Genomic DNA, 20,850 nt, shown 5'->3' with positions numbered 1-20,850 from the left:
GGAGTTGCATTTAAATCAGTTTTCAGGTTAAGCATGGTCTGGTGCAGACACTGGCTCTGTTTTATCTTAACCATGTTTCAGTCTTGAGAAATAGAATTCTGATGCAGAAAACGGTTTCTGAGCTTTCACTTCAGTTTATAGTTCAGTTGGGTAGAAGCTGTTCCTTGTCTTGGAAGCTATAAGGAAGATTCCTTAAAACTGTATTTAAATTCAATACAAACATAACACAGGGGCACTGTCTGGTTATCAGTCTTACCTCATTTCTGTCTTGGTAGTCAGTTGTAACACAACTGCTTTTTACTCTTTTGTCCTGTGGTGCTGTCCCTTAGTTGTCAAGCAGAAGCTAACAGTTATTGCTGGTGATCTCTTTAGGGCTCCAGCATCATTGAATGACACAAGCTTTCTTCACGATCCCTGCTTAGGAACATTTGGTGGACCTGTATTTCCATGGCTGGTGTTGGGGGGATATGATGGTAGGTGGCCAAACAGTGTTGCAGTTTGTCTTGAAAGTACATACTTGTGTGCTGCCTTTTGCACCAAAGGTGCATTCTCATTCAACACATTTAAATGCACTCAGACAAGCTGGAGTTTTATTAAACTTTCAGTAAGCAAGGGTATTTTAAATGACTTTTCAGTAGATCAGTGCTGAAATTGGACGTAGACTGCTTGTGTTTGACACTTCCAGAGTAGTCTATTGCTGGAACGTATTTGTCTTGTTGACAAGTATGCAAGTGTTCAGTCTACTTGGGGCCTGCTAAAGGATCTTTACTTTTTGGAGACTAGATAAAGATATGAAGTGTCTCAAGCTGACATGCAAAACATATGTGTATTCCAGCTTTTGACTTTAAGTAAAGTTTTGTTGCTGATCTGACAAAGCACTTAAGAATAGATTAAGATGTTGACTAGGGAAACCCTTCCATAATTTATCTGAAGCCAGAATTTTGTTGAAGCAATTTATCCAATTAAACATAAGTTGATAAACACAGCAAACACAAATGTACTAAAACAGCCCTTGAAGGCAAGCACTTGATTAAACTGTAGATTTTTGTACTTGCTTTGAGTAAAACCTAAGTATGCAAGAGGCACCATATTTTAAGAAACTACATCCTGTTATCTCACTAGATAGAAAGCCATAAGCACTGGTTATATAGTAGCCCACTGTCTAACCATGTAACAATTGAATGTTGGGGTACCGTGAATGTGGTAAATAACAAATGATTACTTTTGAATACAATCTGGAGTGCTTATTAAGTTCTGTTCTTATTGCAGTAATGTCTATTCTTACTTCAGCAGGTTTTTTTGAGGACTCAATGTTCTTAAACAGATTGCATTTTACAGAGTTGGGGGGATGGGTTTGCTTTGGACAATACTGATTTTAAACTTAATTGTACCTACCTATACTGGAATGTAAGCTTTATTTTGTAATGCCTAATAATTTTTTTCCTACTTTATAGATGATAACTATAATAATGCTACAGCTCTTGTTATTACCTTTCCTGTCAACAACTACTACAATGACTCAAGAAAGCTAATGAAAGCCTTGGCATGGGAAAAAGAGTAAGTAGGCTTCCTGTATTCTGAAATGCATACATTACTTAAAGCAGCCTTTAAACGTAGATACATGAAAAAGACCTGTACTGCACTGACAGTTTCTCAGTATAACTACGGGCTTGTTTTGAGAAGCAGCAAAGCCTGTTAATGACAGACTATGCTGGTCATAAGACTTTCACTTTATCTGGTATACTTCACTTAATTTGAGGAGATAGGTTCTGGTCTTGTTAGTGACCATCTAGTCCAGTAGTACTTGCTGATAAGTAACTTTAGAAAGGATTTTATGTATTTCACTCTGGCTAAAATTACACAGGTAGTCTCCAATCTGCTGGACCGCTACTACCAGTGGAAAGGTAGTACAACTACATTATCCTGTAACTTTTGTAAAAGTCTTCCAGATGAGCATCTAAAGCTGTCACCCCCTTCACCATCTTGAAGAGCTGATGTTGGCTTACACAGGCCAACTGCTCTGGCTAACAGTTCAGGGGGAAAAAAACTACTAGAAAGTCTGAGACTGAGTACGACTAGTGTCTACTTGTGTCGCAAGCACCTCGCTTCAGTTAGGGGAACTGAAATAAGGGCAAATAAAATATGACTGCAGCTTCCTTACAGTATTCAAACAATTTGTGTGTACTTTTAGGCCTAGCTTTGAGGGAAAACTGCACTTGTACTTTGAAATAGTTTGTTTATGCAAAGTATCTTGTCCTCAAACTCTGGAGAGAACATGGGATGTATTTCAGCATAGTGTATTTCTAGTGCTTGGAGTAGAGTTCTAAGGATGTGTAGTCTGCATCTTGCTTTTAAAAAATGAGGAATGTCCCTCAAAGTACTGTTGGGCCACAGTGCTCTCTTGTACCACACAGATGACTTAAATTTGCCTTCAGCAGACTTCCAAGCATTTCTAATACAAGATGTTTTATCCTTTAAAGCGTGACTGACTTTTTTTTCTTTTAGGTTTATTAACTTTTTGAAGAACTATGATAATCCCAACTTAACTATATCATTTTCTGCGGAACGGAGTATTGAAGATGAAATCAATCGTGAAAGCGATAGTGATGTTGGCACTGTGTTGATAAGCTATATTGTAATGTTTGTGTACATCTCCATAGCTTTGGGACGTATCCAGGGCTGTAGAAGACTGCTGGTATGTGTACAGTTCTCATTGCTATAAACACTGAAGCTGCAGCTTGCTAGTTTTTCTTAGCTTTAAGTGACTGAAATGTTTTTGCAGGCTGCTTACATTCAATCTTATCTTTAAAGCATTGAGTCGTTCTTGGGCAGGAGCTAGGGGGAGCATTGTCCTTCTTGTCATACTTGACAATTCTTGTGCTTCGTGGCCTCAACTGAGTCTTTTTTCACTTGAGATATCGGTTAACTTAAGCTTTAAGGCTTGTAGCCTCAAGTTGTTGGGTTTTTTCATATCTGGATCTTCAAAAGAACCAGAAAAGTAAGCTTTCTACTAACTTCTTTCTACTTTAAGATAAGAATATGGTTTTTACCTTTGCTATAATCTGTTCTGTGTGATGATGCTGGTTTGGTTGACAGTCATTACAACTTTTTTAGGTGGATTCAAAGATCTCCCTGGGCATAGCAGGCATCCTGATTGTACTGAGCTCGGTGGCATGTTCTATAGGCATTTTCAGCTACTTTGGAATCCCACTGACACTGATTGTGATAGAAGTAATTCCCTTCTTGGTGCTGGCTATTGGGGTGGACAATATTTTCATTATAGTCCAGACACTTCAGGTATGTATTCTTTCATACGGACTCTCCTAAATGTGCCTATTATCTTTGAAGGCTGTTAACTTGGTGCAGAAAGTCTTTGGCATTCCAGTACTCAGCCCAGTCTGAGCAGCTATGGAGTCTCTCAGGATATCTAGTGGTCTTGAAGAGAGCCAATATTATATGTACGCTGATCCTACACAAAAACCTAAAACATCTGCTTTTTCTTACTGCTGGCTGATGTACAAATGAACAATATTTTTAACATCCTTCTCTGGTAGCTGTAGAACTTGACTATTTTGATCACTTGTAATTCTAGTGTATTGTGAGCAGTAATCATGGACTAAACTACATGCTTCGGACCAGGGACTTCTGACATTAAGTCTTAGTGGGTAATCAGCTTTGTAATTTGACAGGCTCAATAACCTACTGGAACTAGCACTGCCTCTGGCAAGTGCGTGGTTTTGGCTGAAGCACTGAACTTCTGTTTTTTTAAGTTAAGTTTGAAGCAAGGCAACAGGGGATGCTCATGCTGCTTTTGTATTGGAGAATATCTGCTTTTTTTAATCTAACTCATGTTAAGGCAGTGAAAATGATAAAAGATAGATTTAGATGATTAAAAGTTGGTGGGTTTTTTTTAAGCCACATGAAAGCACTTTCTAAAGTACACAATTCTTAATTATAATAAATTATTACCTTAAAACAGAGAGATGAACGCCTCCAGGGTGAAACTCTAGATAAACAGATTGGCAGAGTCTTGGGAGATGTGGCACCCAGTATGTTTCTCTCATCTTTTTCGGAGACTGTGGCATTCTTTCTTGGTAAGACTTCTTTAATATTTGATGATAAGGGCCTTATCATAGCTGCATGTTGCAAGAATAAATGCAAAACTAAAATATAAAAAGAAAGGAAGAATTTGTAGAGTAAATTCAGACTTCTTGTTTATTGCTGTAACAAGTTTAACTTGACCTCTGCTGATGCTAGGCATTGTAGTACTTTAAGAGACTGGCATAGTTAAAAAGATGTAATTCTCAATCTGTCAAGCTCTTCAGCTTGAAAGACTGGAGCTTTTTACTGATTTGTAGTGACTAACAAGACTAAATTTGACTTTAGTAATGTATCAAACGTCAGGGTGTACTAAGCCCTATATTGTGATCGGTCATCTTGCTACTGCTTGGAAAAATGCCTCTATGACAGGTTGTTTGAGGTTCACTCTTACAGTATGTGTTAGAGGCATATCTTATGTTGTTACCTTTCAAGTATGAATTGGCCTGCTTTCTTAATGAACTTATTTACTCAGAATGTAATTTGCCATTTGTTGAACTTGCATTCAGTGGCTTCATATTGAAGCCAGATCTTGTTTGACAGCACTCCTTAACTATGCTCTTACACAGAAGCCTGCACAAGCCTAGTAACTTTGGAATTGAGAAACGTCTTAAGGCTGTGCAAAATGACAAGCTTTAATGCTGCCAAACAGGTCAAAGACAGCAGTCATAGCCAGGCCTATATCAGCTGTTTTCTTTACTTTGTAGAGAAAGGCTCTTTGTCCTGCTGTAAGGCTAGCGCTTAAATTGGCTATCTGTTTAGAAAATGCTCATGCATTTCTAAGAGATGGTAGCTTGCTTAACAAACTGGGTCACTTCCTTCAGGGACACTGTCTACGATGCCAGCGGTTCGCACATTCTCCCTTTTTGCTGGAATGGCTGTGCTCATAGACTTTATTCTTCAAGTCACTTGCTTTGTAAGTCTCCTGGGCTTGGATATTAAGCGTCAAGAGGTGAGTATAAATGCACATGTAACTGCAGTGTAATAGGGATGACATTTTCTGTGGAACTGTATAAATCTGGCATTTAATCCATTTTCAGAGGAATAGACTGGATATACTGTGCTGCATCAAAAGCAATGAAGAAATGAGTGGAGTTCAGCGTTCGGAGAGCTTCTTATTTCTGTTCTTCAAAAATCTATATTCTCCATATCTGCTTACGGATTGGATGAGACCAATAGTAGTATGTATACCCTATTTGAAGTAAGCAGTAATCTAAACTTGTGCAAAAGTATAGTGAGCCTGAAGATCTAAATACTGAAGAAAAATCTTCAACACAATGAAATAAAGCTTTTAGTATTTTTGCTTTCAGCATTAGTATTGGAATAAGCTTTTGTAACTGCAAGAGTATTTCTAGTAAATAGGGGCTTGAATTGCCTGAAACCCAGATTTAAGAGTTGCTTTACTGACAATCAAATTACTTCGGGCATATGTCAAAAATCATCGTGTGTTGGCTCCTACACTGCATTAATCTAGAGTGGTGTTGCCGAATCACAGATTCGGTTTGAGGTTACTATGCTTATTTACAGAAGGTGTTTTGCATATCTTTCCCTGCTACCTTCTAAGTATAAATTTTCCCTTTTGGCTCGAAAGGGAACTCTCAGTAGCTAGGCTTTAGGCTTGTACTACACCTGTGTAGCATACTTAAACTAGAGACTCTTTGCATGGTTCCTTCTAACTTAATAAATTACTTCTATTGCTTGTTGTTTCTGCACAGTTCCACTTCCATGAATTTGCTTAATTTGCTTTTTTTTGCAGATAGCAATGTTTGTGGGTGTTCTGTCATTCAGTACAGCAGTTATGCACAATGTAGAGATTGGACTGGATCAGTCTCTCTCAATGCCAGATGTAAGTCTTAAGATCATGTTGCTCTTCAGCAATTTGTGGCTGAACTGAAACCTTGATACCTTGTTGTACTACCTCAACATTATGTAATAATAACTCAAAACTTTCCTTTTAAGGACTCCTACGTAATGGATTACTTCAGCCAGCTCAGCAAGTACCTGCATGCAGGTCCTCCTGTCTACTTTGTCCTAGAAGAAGGGCACAACTACACCTCTTTGGAAGGGCAGAACATGGTGTGTGGTGGAATGGGATGTAATAATGATTCACTTGTCCAGCAAGTCTTCAATGCTGCAGAAATTGGTAGCTAGTAAGTTTTTCATGCTTTTTTTCTGCATAATCACATGGAAGAGATGTAAGATGACTGGTGTGTACTTTTAATTTAGCTCAGGCTCAGCTGTTGATTGTACAACTGGCACTATTGTACTTGCTTTATACTGTGGTTTGGGGGAAGGGAAGAAGCTGTGGCAATCTCCTAGAATGAGGATAAAACCTGTCTGGACTGGTAGGATAGATTAATTTACTTGAGTTTAGAAAAAGGGCTTGATGCTTCAAGGAATCTGGGAGTGGTAGGAAATAAAACTCATGAAAACCTCTCAGTATGGTTAAGCTTTCCTAGAAAATGACTTGCATGCTCAGCTTCTAAACTTGGTGGATAAACTAGCCTAGCAAGGCTAAGCAGGAACTGTATTCGGAGTTCGGAACCGAACAACTGGAGAAAGTCTCTTCCTGATTCTTTCCACTGTAGTTCAGTGGTTTTACTTTAGCCTAACTGAAGGAGAAGTCTTGCTTGAAAACTGAGGCAACAATATCTGGAATAAGATTGGGCATAGAGTGGACAGGGGAATGGAAAGCTGAGCTTGGCAGCGGAACTTGAATGCAAGGAAGAAGCTCCTGCTGTTTGTTAGCTACAGTGTTATGAGTGAGACTGGCTCCTGGATGGGATACTGGAGCAGGGGACTACATGGAGAGCTAAGTACCTTGGGCCAGAATGAGTTGACATGGTGTAAGTCAGCACTGGAGAGATCAAGGGATATGTTATGGGCTGAAACATAAAATTACTGATGATGGATATGTTATTTTATTAGCACGAGGATAGGCTATGCCCCATCATCCTGGATTGATGACTACTTTGACTGGGTGAAGCCGCAGTCATCCTGTTGTAGAGTCTACAATACCACCGGACAGTTTTGCAATGCTTCAGGTATCAGCATCCATCTTGTTGCTAGGGGATTAGCTTGGTTTATAAGTTCCACAGCCAAAACATCATTGTGTGAGTGAGGTGAATAGCTGTGAGCAGACACCTCTTGAGTTGCCCTCTAATTTGTTTGAACTACTGTTTGAGTGAACTTAAATATTCTACTGGAATGCTGCAGGCTGAAGATGGCTTATCTAAACAGCAAATGTAATAAGTATTCAAAAAAACCCCACCATCCTTGTTATAAAAATGTTGATCCTTCTGCTAGTTTCATTAGAGCACATAAACTTAGTGCTCTATTTTTGTTCAGATCCTTCAGTTTGGTATTGTTCTTGTCAGTGTAATGTAGATAGTTCACAAATGACAGAGTTCTCTGGTAGCCCTTGCCTTAGTAGAAATAAACAAAGGGCTACAAATTTTATACAGAATTTCAGGGCTGATCAGTTATTTCATTGGTGAAAATGCTTTTTATGAAACTGTATCCTGCCTGTAGTGTTGCAAGTCAGAAGTTATTAGTGTTAGAACAAAGAATACTTGAACCTGTAGCTGACTTTCTTCCTGTATTTTTTCAGTCACTGATCCGTCCTGCACTCGTTGTCGACCACTGACTCAAGAAGGCAAGCAGAGGCCACAGGGCAAAGACTTCATGACATTTTTGCCAATGTTCCTGTCAGACAACCCTAATCCTAAATGTGGCAAAGGGTAAGAGCCATGATCTATATATTTTGCTTAGACCAGTGTGTCAAAGACACTTGCTGTGGAAGTGTGGCTTATGTCTGCAAGGGTGGATATCTAATGTCCTTCTAAAAGGCATACAAACACTGACATCTCACCTGTTCTATAGTATTTTTCTGAAACAAAACTGGGAAAAAAAATGCATCATCAACTAAATGGAACAGCAGCTTTCCCCTGTACAAAGAGGAACAACTTCTATAGTCAGTCTGTTCTAGTATATCCTGTGCGATCTTGAAATGTATTGTGCTCTGAAGCTTTTGTCAGTTTTGGAAGCTGTTAGAAACATGATTATAAGTTATAAAAGCTAATAAATTTGAATGGTACTCACTAACATCTAAAACGTTACTATGTTTATGTAGAGGACATGCTGCCTATAACTCTGCTGTCAACTTTATAAACAACAAATCTGAGGTCGGAGCTACTTATTTTATGACTTATCATACTGTACTGAAAACATCATCTGATTTTATTGATGCTATGAAGAAAGCTCGGATGATAGCCGATAACATTACTGAAACCATGGGCATCAAAGAGAAGAACTACCGGGTGTTTCCTTACAGGTATGCTTAGATCTTTTTTGCCTTAGTGACAAATACTCAACTTGAGGAACTAAGAAAAGGTACTGGTTAATAACATCTTAGAGACTTGAGTTTTGTCTAACAGAAAGTAATATAGAGACTCTGGAATGTCTAGTGAAACTACAAAAATATAACTTGCATCCACAGCACTAACTTCACTTTACTGTGGTTGATAAGTAACTTAAATCAAGAAACCTGTCCTGTACCACAAAGGAAGCTCTGGCTTCAGCTTGGACACTTCCTAGCTTTCATAGTAGGGTTTAATAGTTCTAGCTTAAGCAGATATGTTGACCTGGGTTGTTGCAAGAGGTGATGTGAATGTATTGACTTCAAACTTATTTAAACTTAAAGCAAAGACAGCAGTGATGTCAAGTGCTACTTGTCTAATCCTTGCATAATTCACACTAACTAAAGATGCTGTATAAGAGTACCACAATGTACTTGAGTTGGAATTGGTATCTGTACAGGTGAAATACTAATCTTTCTGCTTCAAAGAATCCTATCCATCCTTATGGTCTCACTGCGTAATGCATCAGTTCAGACCCTCTGCAATAGTTCCTGTAGATACCACAGTCAGCCTGAGGAGTTACCTTCTGGCAACTACTGCAGCTGCTTATATCGAAGTGTCGGAATTACCCTGATGTCCAGATACAATCTCTATTTGAAGTATTAGTGAAGAGTTGTCATATAACAGCCAGTGTTCTGTAGAAGTCATTCCACTGATGCTAGGAAGCCAGTTCCTGTTGGTGACTCCTATAAGGAGGGAACTGCTTTATCCTTAGGACAGAAGCTCATCTAATGTTAGCATGTAACAAGGAAGATGGCTAACTACAACTTCTGTTCTTTCCACAGTGTGTTTTATGTCTTCTATGAACAATACTTGACAATTGTGCATGATGCCATCTTTAACCTCTGCATCTCCTTGGGATCGATATTTTTGGTGACAACTGTGCTGCTTGGTTTTGAAGTATGGGCTGCTGTTATAGTTTCAATAACTATTGCTATGATAATCATCAACATGTTGGGAGTGATGTGGCTCTGGGGCATCAGCTTGAATGCAGTTTCATTAGTAAATCTCGTCATGGTAAGTTAACAAGACATCTGCTTTGGTTACCAAGTCTTGAACAGTTCTGTGTGTCTTATGTGTATATTCATGATGCCAAATAGTATTTTCTATTAAACTTTGACAGGCATTTGAACTGTAGTGGAACTATCTTAATATTTCTAGATGGTGTGTAGAAAACAGGTTTATTCTGACGACTAGTCCTAGAACTGGTAAGATACAGCAATTGAAGTGTAAGCTATACTGCATCTGGTGGAGGTCTCTTCTGTTCTGCAGCAACAGTTGTATTGTACTATCCAGTCTAGGTGCTGTTGCACATCAGAGTTTCTTCACACCTAAGGTAAGGACACAAAGGTTAGTGCTAAGGCTTCTGTTGCATTTAACGTGCTACAGAGTAGATCTGTGACTTGCTAGTGCCAGTATTGTTCTTCCATGAATGGAAACCACTTGGGCAGAGTGCCTTGGTGAAACACTCCAGAACGTAGTCACTAATAGCTGAGTTGCTTACCTTGCTCGCTAGAGATTTACTGCAGATCTGAGAAACTTGTGAGAGTTTCAGTTTTCACTGTTGTTCCATCTTACAACTAGGCATATGTTCATGCAAGTCTACCTGCTAGATAAGTCTAAGACTTGTCAACTGTTCAGTGTTGTAAATGACTACTTAAACAGCTTGTTTTTATGACTAAACTGAAGTGTTAAACTCAGCTGAATCTTTATGGTATCAGATCAGCTGTATCCTCAGTGGTGCTTTAAAGCAATGGTATTGTAGCTAATCTGTAAACCAATTTTAGTGTTCACAACATGCACTGTATTGAAGCCAGCTTTCTTCCACATCAAGAAACTTTTGTCCTCCAAAACCATCTTATGTTCTGATTCCTATCTAATCAGATTAATTGTCCGTTAGTAATGACTGGTAGTAAAATGCCACACAGTACCTGTAACAGCCTCTAGTAACCATATAATGCTGAGCTTTAACCCTGGGAACAGAACACAGCTGCTAGAACCTCTCTAGCCCATCTAGAGTTCTGAGTAGAGACCTTGCATGCAAATATCACTTAGATGACCACTTGGTATGTTTCTTTTTCTCTCTCTAGAGTTGTGGTATTGCTGTGGAATTCTGCAGTCATGTGACAAGAGCGTTCACTGTTAGTACTAAGGGCAGTAGAGTAGAGCGTGCAGAAGAAGCTCTGTCTCACATGGGCAGTTCAGTAAGTATCTACTGTATGGGGGCGGGGGACACGAGTAGCCAAGCTACAACTTTACAGACTATGCAAATATCCTTCAGCTGTAAGGATGGTCTTGCCTTTCCTTTTTGGAATACTTGATTAAAACTCTTAGAGGTGAACCTAGACTTCTACTAGTAATAGGGGTGAACAAGACTCAATTTTTAGTCTGATGGTACTACTACCTAATAATGAAGAAGAGAGCTAAAAGCCTTAGCTGAACTAGTAGTTTGGATTAACCTTGAATTGTCCCATTAAACTTTAAGTGCTTCTCTTTCCTAAGCACCTCTGAGTATTTGGAAAAGCTTTTTCTAAATATGGGATGCAACTGAAGCTTTGGGAGCAGAAGCAGGGCTCAGCATTTAGGCAGTACTGTCATATCACTTAGACTAAGATAAGCACCCTGGGTGGGGTTGGAATAGACTCTTCTGGTGATACATGTACTGGACCCAGGTAACGAACAATGCGAGTTACTTTGGTAACGGCTTTCATCTGTATCTGCCTGAGGTAAAAATAAAGCTAGGTGGCTTACAGATTAAGAGTGGATTTTTAATGATACTGAGCCTGGCCTGTGGTGTCAGGTTCTAGTGAGACCAAGAAGTTGAACTCTTCTCCTGAGCAGGTCTTGGATTTGGTTCTAAGGACTAACAGGTAAGGAGGTATACTGCATAAAGGAGCCTCAAATTACATTACAAGAATTTCAGCAATGTTAAATACTTAAAGCCCTACTTACCACTTAAACCCACTTTTTTTTATTGACAGGTTTTCAGTGGTATCACACTGACCAAATTTGGAGGAATTGTAGTACTGGCTTTTTCTAAATCTCAGATCTTCAAGATATTCTACTTCAGGATGTATCTAGCTATGGTTCTGCTCGGAGCAACTCATGGGCTAATATTTCTTCCAGTTCTACTTAGTTACATAGGTAAGGTGTGACAGTCTGCTCTAATACACAGTTCAAACAAAAATAGCCACCTGTGGACACTTTCTGTCCATTAAATAGGAAGGGTTACAAGGATAAAAAACAGTACTTGAATGTGCCTCTGTCATTCAAGTAGCTGGTGTGTCAGAAAGCAAAGGTTGACAGGTGGCAGTGCAAGCGCACCATTACAGGCATGTTGAACTGAAGCAACCACAGCCTGCCCTATGTGGTTGCACTGTGCTCCTCCTCATGGAGGTGGCTGCCTAGGCCCATGTGCCCCAACAGAGCGCAGCATGATTAATGTCCCCAAACCTGGGGACAGGATGGTGGGTGGAAGCAACAAACCTGCTGTGGGACAGCGTTCCTGCATCTCGCTTTGCAGTAAAGGATGGTCCAAACACTGTCCTCTTGAATTTGGAAATTAATGTCTATAGTGTAGTTCTTAAAAGCAGACTTTAACTGAGCCTTAAGGGGGTAAGACTGATGGGGATTCACCTACTGCCGTTGCTGCTGCTGACAGCTATTAACAGCTGAGCAGAAGCATGTTTCCAGTCTCATCCATGTTAAGCTGGACTTGGACAACTACAATCATGCAGGATTCTTGATGATAAACTGACATGCTGTAATGTTGAGACTCCGAAATAACTGTTTTCTCTCACTCAGGCCCATCAGTAAATAAAGCTAAAACTCGTGCTGCACAAGAGAGGACCAGAGGTACAGAACGGGAGAGACTCCTCTACTTCTAGTTTTTAACAGTGTTCAGTGGACTCTATGAACTGTGGCTTAGGCCCAACTCTTCTTAAGAACTGAAGTGCAGCAATGTTCAACGACTATCACACTGTAACCACCACTGACTTGACTCTTGCACAGATTCAACTAGAAGATATCAGCTGCAGCTTTGGACATAGCTTTAAACTCAGGAAATGCTACGTGTGGCTCATGTAACAGTATTACTAAGACTAGCTGTGTTAACCAGACTACTAAAACACTTCTGTTTTCAAGAGGTTCCATCTTTTTCTTCTAGAAACCTAAACCAGCTGTATTGCGAGTTGAATAGCTTTTTTGTCAATGAAACTGAGGTGATGTGTATGAAACTGGACTGCTGAACTACTGACACTAATTTTAAATGCAGGTCAATGCAATTTTTGTCTCTTTTTAGGGGGAAGCCATCACAAGTTGTAATATTTTTAGTACTATTTGCCAAAATGTCTTGTATATACTTTATTATAAAATAGCAATTTTGTAGTCCAAAAATCTACTTAAATGCAATAAATTAAGTTTATACATTTCAGTGGAAGAGTCTTTCAGAATGTTGTGGGCTTCATGAGAGCTTGTTCTCCAAAAACTTGTTTGAAGAAGGCAACATGTTCTTCACAGTGCTCACCTAAGGCAGGGTAAAATAAAAGTTAAATGTTAACTTTAAAACTCAGAAACTGAGAAGCAAGATTATGTAGTTTCATTTAACTCAAAACCTTATCTTTAATGCCTTTGAGTAAAGGAGTTTAACAATTTTAAAGCAGTAGAGTGCTGAGGTAGCTCTAGTCCTGTGACAAGTATTCTTGTGGTGAAGCAGATGTCTGATCTAGTTCCTGTATCTAACCAGCAGATTTATATCCATAAGAGTTGTTTACTGTTGAGATACAAGATCTTGGAGTGGGATTCTGTGCCTATAGACTAGTTGGTTAAGAACATGTTGCTGGATCAAGCAGTTTAGCTTGGTTTTTTTAAGTGAGAGAAAGTGTAGTGTAAAACAGGCCTGAAATTTTTGTAATCCATGGAAACAGACAACTGAACTCAAAGGTTTCTTGACCCAGTTCCTGACTTCAGGAGAAAGCACTAATTGGAGATAATGGCTTTGCTAAACTAAGCAGTGGAAGCAACTGCAAACCAAACAGGTTAGCTTAATCTGCAAGTTCCTGTTTGGGTCAGTCTGTCTATTCCTGGGTGCAGTATACAAAGGGGTAAAACAAGTTAACCTTAGAACTATGCTTAAAGGAAGTCTAAAATACAAGCTAGAATACACCAAGGGTTTTATCTTATAATACAAACTCAGCTAGAGTGGAAGTGAAACAAGTCTTAGTTCTGTTTGAATGACTGAGTATCTTGGTCTAATTGCTCATTGCTTACCTGGTGTGAAACTAGGGTTTCCTCGTAACCGCTGATTTCTTTGTTCAAAGAATCTGAATATAGTATAGAAAAGCATGTCATCTTCTGCTTGTTTTGCTGCGTCAAGGAATTTGCGGGCTGAAATGCTGTCGTGTCCTCCAATGCCCCTGATGAATCTCAAGGCAGCCAAAACTTGATGTTTGGACAACAGAACTTCCACTATTTCATCATTTGCTGTGGAAAGTCTCTGTGAAGTCAATCACAGCTGTAAGACTATGCTTCTAACAAATGACTGAGATGCTAGCTAGTCACTTCAAGCTCGGTCAGGTAAGCTGTTTGACAAGTCTAACCCACATGTGACATGGAGTTATTATAGTCTGAAATGCTTACTTTTAACATGTCCAGAGAGAGCTGATGTGCAGGAGGGTAAATGCTTTCCAGGGACAGTAACAGACAAGCCTAGGGCAAAAGTAGAGAACCTTAAAATTCTGAAGACTTCCTACCTCCATCACTAGCTTATTGAAGCAATTTGTCTTACATACCAAAGGTTTTGAGTCACTGAGCACATGGTACTGCAGAAACTGATGGAGCATGTAGAACAAGTTGTGTTGAACGAGGGTTTTGATGACCAGCTCATACAAGTAGTGCTGTGAATGCAGGAAGGAGACCATCAAAGATATGTCTCAATACCAGTTTTTACAAGCTAGAAGGTAGTATTGTATGGGACTTAGACCAGTCTTAGTCACATGTCTGAAACTCCACATAATTCCGTGGAGTGAGGTGATACATTTGGCAGGTAAGTACTTTTACCTGAACTGCAATCTGGAACTGGTTAAGCGAGCGAATGTATTCCATCAAGACTGCTATAGTGAACTTATGAGGCGCTTCCTGGACAAGAAAAAAGCATTAGGTGGAACTTGTATAGCTTCCCCTGTTAATGACAATCCAGTAAAAAATGGGCATCAAAATACCCTAATCCTGACAATAAAGCCTTCTGCAGGCTATTTCAAGCAGTCAACTTAAGTTTGCTGCTCTGAGACTGCTGCCAAACTAGCACTTAAAATTAACTTACCTTCTTTTCTGTAAATACAGATAAAACATGTGTGTACATGTCAGACTGGTCAATAACTGCTTGAGTGCGGACTGGACGCTTCAGGAGCGGATTACTTCTACTCAGGCCTGCTTCTACGACCTACAAGAAGAAAGCCTTTTTAAAAGAAAACTGTAGTGTTTGTTATAGTACAGTTTTAGTCAGTCTCATCTGCACAGACACTGTTTTCTGCTGGGAACATAATTATAAACATGTTCTGTTACTGAGCAAACTAACACCTGTGGTCATGTTATTCCAGATGCAATCTGTTCAGTGTAGGCTTTAGTATTAAATCTAAAACTGTTTTTAAATTTTTATAAATATAGCTATTATGCCTCAAAGCCAGGAGACAACTCAAACTTACTATGTTAACACAGGCACTCAGCTTTAGAAGGATTTTCAGTATGTGGCTGTAATTCTGAGATGCATCAGGGCTGCATGTATTGTGCAGTGGTATGGTGTGCCATAAACTCAGTGGTTTAGCAACTACTTGGATAGTTACGGGTTTTAAGTTGCTTTTTGAGCTTCTACCTTCTTTCTGCTGTCAAGTACTGGGGTATGTTATTTGTCATGCTGGAGCTGGGCTAGGCAGCATCTGCCACAACAGAGTGCTAAGTGGGGGTCTTAGTGCACCTTGCACAGTAGACCACCTTCTGTGAGCCTGAGGCAGCCAGGACCTGGGGGTAGGCCTGGATCTCCTAAGTAGGAAAGAGCAGGTATTTTGCCTTCACCATGATGCAACCTGAAATGCAAATAGCATCATCCTGTCTTTGTAAGCTGCTGTAGCTAACATGGTTTACCATAGTATAGCTTTGCTCAGCTTCCAAGTACTTCTTATATTCATGATTCAGTTTGTCAAAAACAGTTGCAATCACAGACAGTGATCCCCTTTCTTGCTCACTGAGCACTGAAAAGATAAAAAGAAAAAAGAACTATGAGGAGAAATAACCAGGGGCTTAATGTCGCCTTATTCAAAAGGTGATCTCTAATCAACACTTGATTCTGAACTTCAGAGAAGTGCTTTCAGTTATGTCAGATGTATTTTAACCAAATGGGGGAAGTGAGAGAGTTGAATTGTTTCATGTGGTTAAGTAATTCTTTTACGTGACTGAAGGTAGTCTAGGCAAATGACACTTTACAGTCCAGTTAACTTGTGTGAGCATTTATAAATAAGCAGTATTGTACTTTCAAGATACAGACAAAACACATGAACTTACTTTGAGAGCATACAGATAAGATAACCATTTTGCATTCTTTCCTTTGGAGAAGGAAATCCATTAGTTTTCCTTTATCTAGCAAGAGGTTAACTACAGGTTCAAGTTTGACTTGAAGACTCCAGAGGTAACCTTGATTTGAAGGAGTAAAACAAAAAGTGAATTGCCTTATATAATACAGCTGTGATATCCAGCTTTTCCACCTTAAATGAGAATGCATCTTGATTGCCTTCCTCAGTCTACATTTTATAGCAGCATTACCCCTGAAAAGTTTTAGTAAAGATATGGTCATCCTCAATCATCACTACCAAGAGTAGTCAGTCATCTTACTAGGTACATCTGCTTAGTCACTTTAAGTTGCTTTGTGCACTGAAAGGATCATCTAGCCCCCTTCAACACTGAACAGAGTGGAGTCAAACAGCTCACCACTTACCTTCACTTGCACTGATGATAATATCAGGTTGAAAGACAATCCAAGAAGAAGAATCTAAACGTTAAAGTTCTAACATCCACATTAACATTGATTCTAAAACATCGCTGTACTGAAGCAGATCCCATTAACATACTTTCATTTACTGTCACCTTTTCATGTAAGGTCTTGAACCATACTCTTAGAATTATATCTTCAATTTCATGGTGTACTATTCAGTAATTTCATAATTACCACAAAATGTAGTACTGTGTTATACTAGATTTCCATATTTAGAACTACGAAAGCATTACAGTCTCTTACAAAGCATACTATTTTGTCTTGTGGTAAATATGCACAATCAGCTAAACCTGGACTTAATGGATTGGCATAACAAGCTTCTTCCATGCTTATACATAGAATGAGGCTCCAGTAGGACTCCTGCACTTTTAGAGTATTTAAAGGATACAGAGTTTACATGGAACAGGAGACTGACTTGTCACAGAGGCTGGACCTGTAGAAAAATTAACATTAAGTAAAGAATAGTAGTACTCTGGCAGCTCTCCTACACTAACAAGATACAGTCTTACACTGAAAAGGCAAGTATGGATTGTAACATGTCTAGCAGTCCTACAGCTCACAAGCAAAAGATATACCCATTTGTGTAGCCAGATCATCTGCAAAGGAAGTCTGACATTGTGAGAAGGCAAATTCTTCAAAGCATGTTCATTGTTTTTTCAGGCAAGTGAAATAATGCATGCAGAAATATTCCATTTCCAGTACTATAATTCTAAATACAGCAAATGGAGTCTATGTATTTATATGTAACCACTTTAGTTTCTTAAAGAGTGAGACTGGTTTGTACTTTCTGATCCTAACCCTTGTTTCATATAAACCACCTGCAGATTTATCAGTCATAGTTGCTATTAGTGACTTCAAAATTCAGATGTTAAAGAGCTTTTAAGGTACAATCATTCCTATAGAAGCATCTTTCTTTTCTATAAGAAGAGAACCACACTGCTTTGCCATATGCTAGCAGAACTACGCTCAGACTATGTCTAGCTACCTCCAGCTTGAAGGTAATTACCTGCTGCACTTCTAGGATAGGAGCACAGAAAGATAATCCAAGAAGATGACTAAGTGCTGAAGTCTAAACATTGATCTTAGCATTGCTTCTAAACTGGTCCAAAACTTCATTCTAAGCTTGGATTGACTTTCAGCCTCTTTATGTGACTTAGGAAGTTAAATAGTAATGACTTAAGCCAGAAAAGCATGAAGAGCTTTTGTGTACGCACACAAGCTTTTATAGGTGTGGCCAAAAAAATAAGGACAACCACAACTTTGGAGCGTAAAAGTAAAGTACTATGGGAAGTACACACCTTAAACAGCAACTCCTCATTTTCTGTAGTAGGCACAAGTTTAGAACACAAGTTTATGCTCAATTCCTTCTCACCTTCTTTCCTCACTCAGCCAAATATGTATAATAGAATGTTAGTAACTAGCATCCTAAAAACTGAAACACCCTTATATACCAGCTGTTACATTTGGATAATCTTGATAACAGTGTGAGAATATTTATCATGGAGTAGTTCTACCTGCTACAGGTATTTGATAGGGTTGTATTGATCGAGGTGGAAGTACAAATTGATGGATGGTAGTAGACCCATCAAATTCTCCTTTTAGCTTGATGTCAAATATAACTGAAGTCTGCAATTAAGAAGAAAAAATTAGTATTCACAAGTGTGAATTACCACCCATTTCCATGTATTCAGGCTGCTTTTCACATTTTCATCTTGTGTTCTCCCTTAGAATTGTAGAACAGTTCGGGGCGGAAGGGATGTGTTGTGGGCAGGAACATCTTTCACTAGATGAGGTTGCTCAAAGCCCTGTCCAACCTGACACTGAACACTTCCAATGATTGGGTAATCCACAACTTATCTGAGCAACTTGTTCCGTGGTCTCACCACCCTCATTGTAAAACATTTCTGTCTTATATCCAATCTAAATCTACCCTCCTTCAGTTTAAAACCATTGCCCGTTCAACTGTCACTACAGGCCCTGGTAAAAAGTCTCTCTCAGTCTGTCTTATACACCCTTTAATAAGAGATTTATGTCAAATTCACTGCTTAGTTATGGATGCTAGAAACTGTGAGGAAAATTCTGCATCTTCCTAGGATATCCTCATGCTTTTACCATTCAGACTTGTTCAGCTCAGGTCACTAATGCTTCTAGCCAGTACGGACAACATTCTTAGCCTTGCACAGTGGAAGTTAGCTTAAATTTCAGGGCTAATGAAACATGACTTCAGTTATTGTTATCTATCCTATTCAGTCTGATTTTGTTTTCTGTGCTTATATAGTTATGTTTATAGCTTGACCGAAATATAGCTGGAGAATAAGTGCTCTGGGTTAAATGCTAATGTGTGGAATTAACATTAATTATAACTGAAACATCAACTAATCATCCTAATGAGATAACACGCTTCAGTTCTTGAAGCTGCCTAAGAGAAGATAATACAAGAAGCCAAAGCCTTTCCACAAGTTAAGAGCAAAGTACCATTTTAGCTTTACACTGATCAAGCCTTGCTACTGAGACTACAGACAAACAAGTTTTACTTATGCTGCCATATGCCTAAGATCATTTGTGTTCATAGAAGTTTTCGTAGATCCAGGCCTTCAAACTAAAGGAGCATAAGTTTGTGTCATAGAAACATAGTATTCAAATGTGGATGATAGAGGTTTCTGGGATGAATAACTTAATATCAAATTTAGCTTTGTCTAATGCTTTAAAAGACTACACAGTGCAGCAGCAAAGTATCATAGGAAACGAACAAGAAAAAAAAAAGTGTAGGAAAAAACATGCATTAACAACAGCCCTGAATAAATCTTAGCGCAACAGGGTGAAAGGATAATTTTGAATCCCTTATACCCTTATGGTTTTGTTCCTGCAAATACTCTGGCTTTTCCAAAAGCTAAGCACATGCAAATGTATTTTCTAGAGCTAACAGGCATCATTATTAAAATCTGCCCAGAGCTTTTAAAAATTAAGGCACAACATAATATAAATAAATCACACCTCAGTATCCTGATGATGTACTACTACCAAGTTATCCACAACATTCAGTGCAAACTTTCCAGTTCTATTCAGCTTTAAAATATGTGTCTTCTTACACGAGCCCTCTCTACAGAAAGAGAGATGAAAAGAACTGGTCAGTAAGCCTGTTTAAACAAGAAAAGCAGATGTCTCTTACACACATAAGAATTGCCACTAATGTTCTTCGTTCTACTCTTACCTTGGTAAGTGATAGAGGACTACTTCTGCTCCTGTACTATTGGAAGTCCTTGAGTGATGCCTCAAATAGAGAACATAGAGCTGCCCGTATCTAACAAGACAACAGGATTAAAGCATTAGTTTCAAATGAGAGCTCTACCAGTCTGTTAGAGCCACACATTTGATCCTAAAAGAACAGATGTGAGATTACCCAAGTCAAGTGATCAATTAATTAAAAGTGGAAGACTAAAATGACACTTGATAAATGAAAACGCACAGCCTATACTGATGCAAGTTAGGCATCTAACAACAACTCTACCAACACATCCGTTCAAAAATTAAGTATTCTCAAAATTTCTGTACTAATCAAGAACAACTTCATGGAAAAATTCTCAGTTAGCTTCCCCTTCCTGCTTTGCCCCAGACGAGTTGTTTAGATGCTTTGTTCGAGGCAGTAACTGAAGTACTTTAAAGCAGTAGCACTGCTAGAACAAGAAGCAAGTGCAACCATGTTAACATTCTTGTCTTTTCTTAGCATCCTCAAACTGTCATACTTTGCCAAGAAAGGCTTGATTTGTTAGATACATACATTGTAGCCATAGCAATATCTCTTTCAGAAAGGCTGAGCTTGGAGGACTTGGGTGCTGCAGGTAACTCGATTTCAAATTTTGATAGTTTTGACATTGTTCCACTCTGTTAAACAGAAAAAAAAAATCCAAAGAAATCCATTGTTAAGACTTGAAACAGAAAGGTCACAAGTAACCTTTAATCAAACGCTGCACCAATAGCACCCCCATGAGGTGAAGAATAATGACAGCCGCAAAAGGAAAAAAAAAAAAAAAAAAAAAAAAAGGGTTTGACACTTTTTTTCCTACTGTGCTCATAAACACATACTTCTGGTATTATAATTTTAGCAGCTTTATCATCTTGATTTTAAAACACCAGCTTCAGCTAGCAAAACACTTCAATTTTAATTAAGTCAAGAAAATTTGTATACAGATCCCATTTACAATTGGTTTGGAGATATCAAACAGCAGTTCTCTTAACTTTCTTTCTCTCTTCTATATGCTCCAACTCTTAAAAAACTGCTTACTAGGAAGGGGA

The 20,850-nt window shown here is 38.8% G+C and overlaps 2 protein-coding genes across 2 annotated transcripts in view; one reads left to right on the top strand and one right to left on the bottom strand.

The window, feature by feature from the left end:
• The window catches only part of NPC1 (Niemann-Pick disease, type C1), a 30,615-nt gene extending 17,652 nt beyond the window's left edge, over window positions 1-12,963 (top strand). Inside the window, exons 10-25 of the mRNA XM_009886656.1 lie at window positions 373-473; window positions 1,455-1,557; window positions 2,506-2,695; window positions 3,115-3,297; window positions 3,980-4,094; window positions 4,923-5,050; window positions 5,139-5,279; window positions 5,855-5,944; window positions 6,058-6,248; window positions 7,027-7,142; window positions 7,709-7,838; window positions 8,231-8,431; window positions 9,302-9,533; window positions 10,607-10,720; window positions 11,498-11,660; window positions 12,321-12,963. Of these exons, the coding sequence (XP_009884958.1) occupies window positions 373-473; window positions 1,455-1,557; window positions 2,506-2,695; window positions 3,115-3,297; window positions 3,980-4,094; window positions 4,923-5,050; window positions 5,139-5,279; window positions 5,855-5,944; window positions 6,058-6,248; window positions 7,027-7,142; window positions 7,709-7,838; window positions 8,231-8,431; window positions 9,302-9,533; window positions 10,607-10,720; window positions 11,498-11,660; window positions 12,321-12,403 (2,281 nt within the window). The 3' untranslated portion in view covers window positions 12,404-12,963. The remainder of the gene's footprint in view (window positions 1-372; window positions 474-1,454; window positions 1,558-2,505; window positions 2,696-3,114; window positions 3,298-3,979; window positions 4,095-4,922; window positions 5,051-5,138; window positions 5,280-5,854; window positions 5,945-6,057; window positions 6,249-7,026; window positions 7,143-7,708; window positions 7,839-8,230; window positions 8,432-9,301; window positions 9,534-10,606; window positions 10,721-11,497; window positions 11,661-12,320) is intronic.
• The window catches only part of LOC104287921 (chromosome unknown open reading frame, human C18orf8), a 20,023-nt gene continuing 12,021 nt past the window's right edge, over window positions 12,849-20,850 (bottom strand). The window contains exons 8-21 of the mRNA XM_009886655.1: window positions 20,336-20,439; window positions 19,769-19,858; window positions 19,552-19,657; window positions 18,072-18,183; window positions 16,946-16,990; window positions 16,501-16,554; window positions 16,071-16,199; window positions 15,654-15,760; window positions 14,836-14,955; window positions 14,574-14,651; window positions 14,306-14,410; window positions 14,154-14,222; window positions 13,785-14,010; window positions 12,849-13,041 (exon numbers count right to left, since the gene is read on the bottom strand). Coding sequence (XP_009884957.1) covers window positions 12,962-13,041; window positions 13,785-14,010; window positions 14,154-14,222; window positions 14,306-14,410; window positions 14,574-14,651; window positions 14,836-14,955; window positions 15,654-15,760; window positions 16,071-16,199; window positions 16,501-16,554; window positions 16,946-16,990; window positions 18,072-18,183; window positions 19,552-19,657; window positions 19,769-19,858; window positions 20,336-20,439 — 1,425 coding nt within the window. The 3' untranslated portion in view covers window positions 12,849-12,961. The remainder of the gene's footprint in view (window positions 13,042-13,784; window positions 14,011-14,153; window positions 14,223-14,305; window positions 14,411-14,573; window positions 14,652-14,835; window positions 14,956-15,653; window positions 15,761-16,070; window positions 16,200-16,500; window positions 16,555-16,945; window positions 16,991-18,071; window positions 18,184-19,551; window positions 19,658-19,768; window positions 19,859-20,335; window positions 20,440-20,850) is intronic.

The sequence above is a fragment of the Charadrius vociferus genome, unplaced genomic scaffold, assembly GCF_000708025.1.
Source record: "Charadrius vociferus isolate BGI_N301 unplaced genomic scaffold, ASM70802v2 scaffold45, whole genome shotgun sequence".
Taxonomy (NCBI): domain Eukaryota; kingdom Metazoa; phylum Chordata; class Aves; order Charadriiformes; family Charadriidae; genus Charadrius; species Charadrius vociferus.
This window is presented reverse-complemented; position numbering and strand designations above follow the sequence as displayed.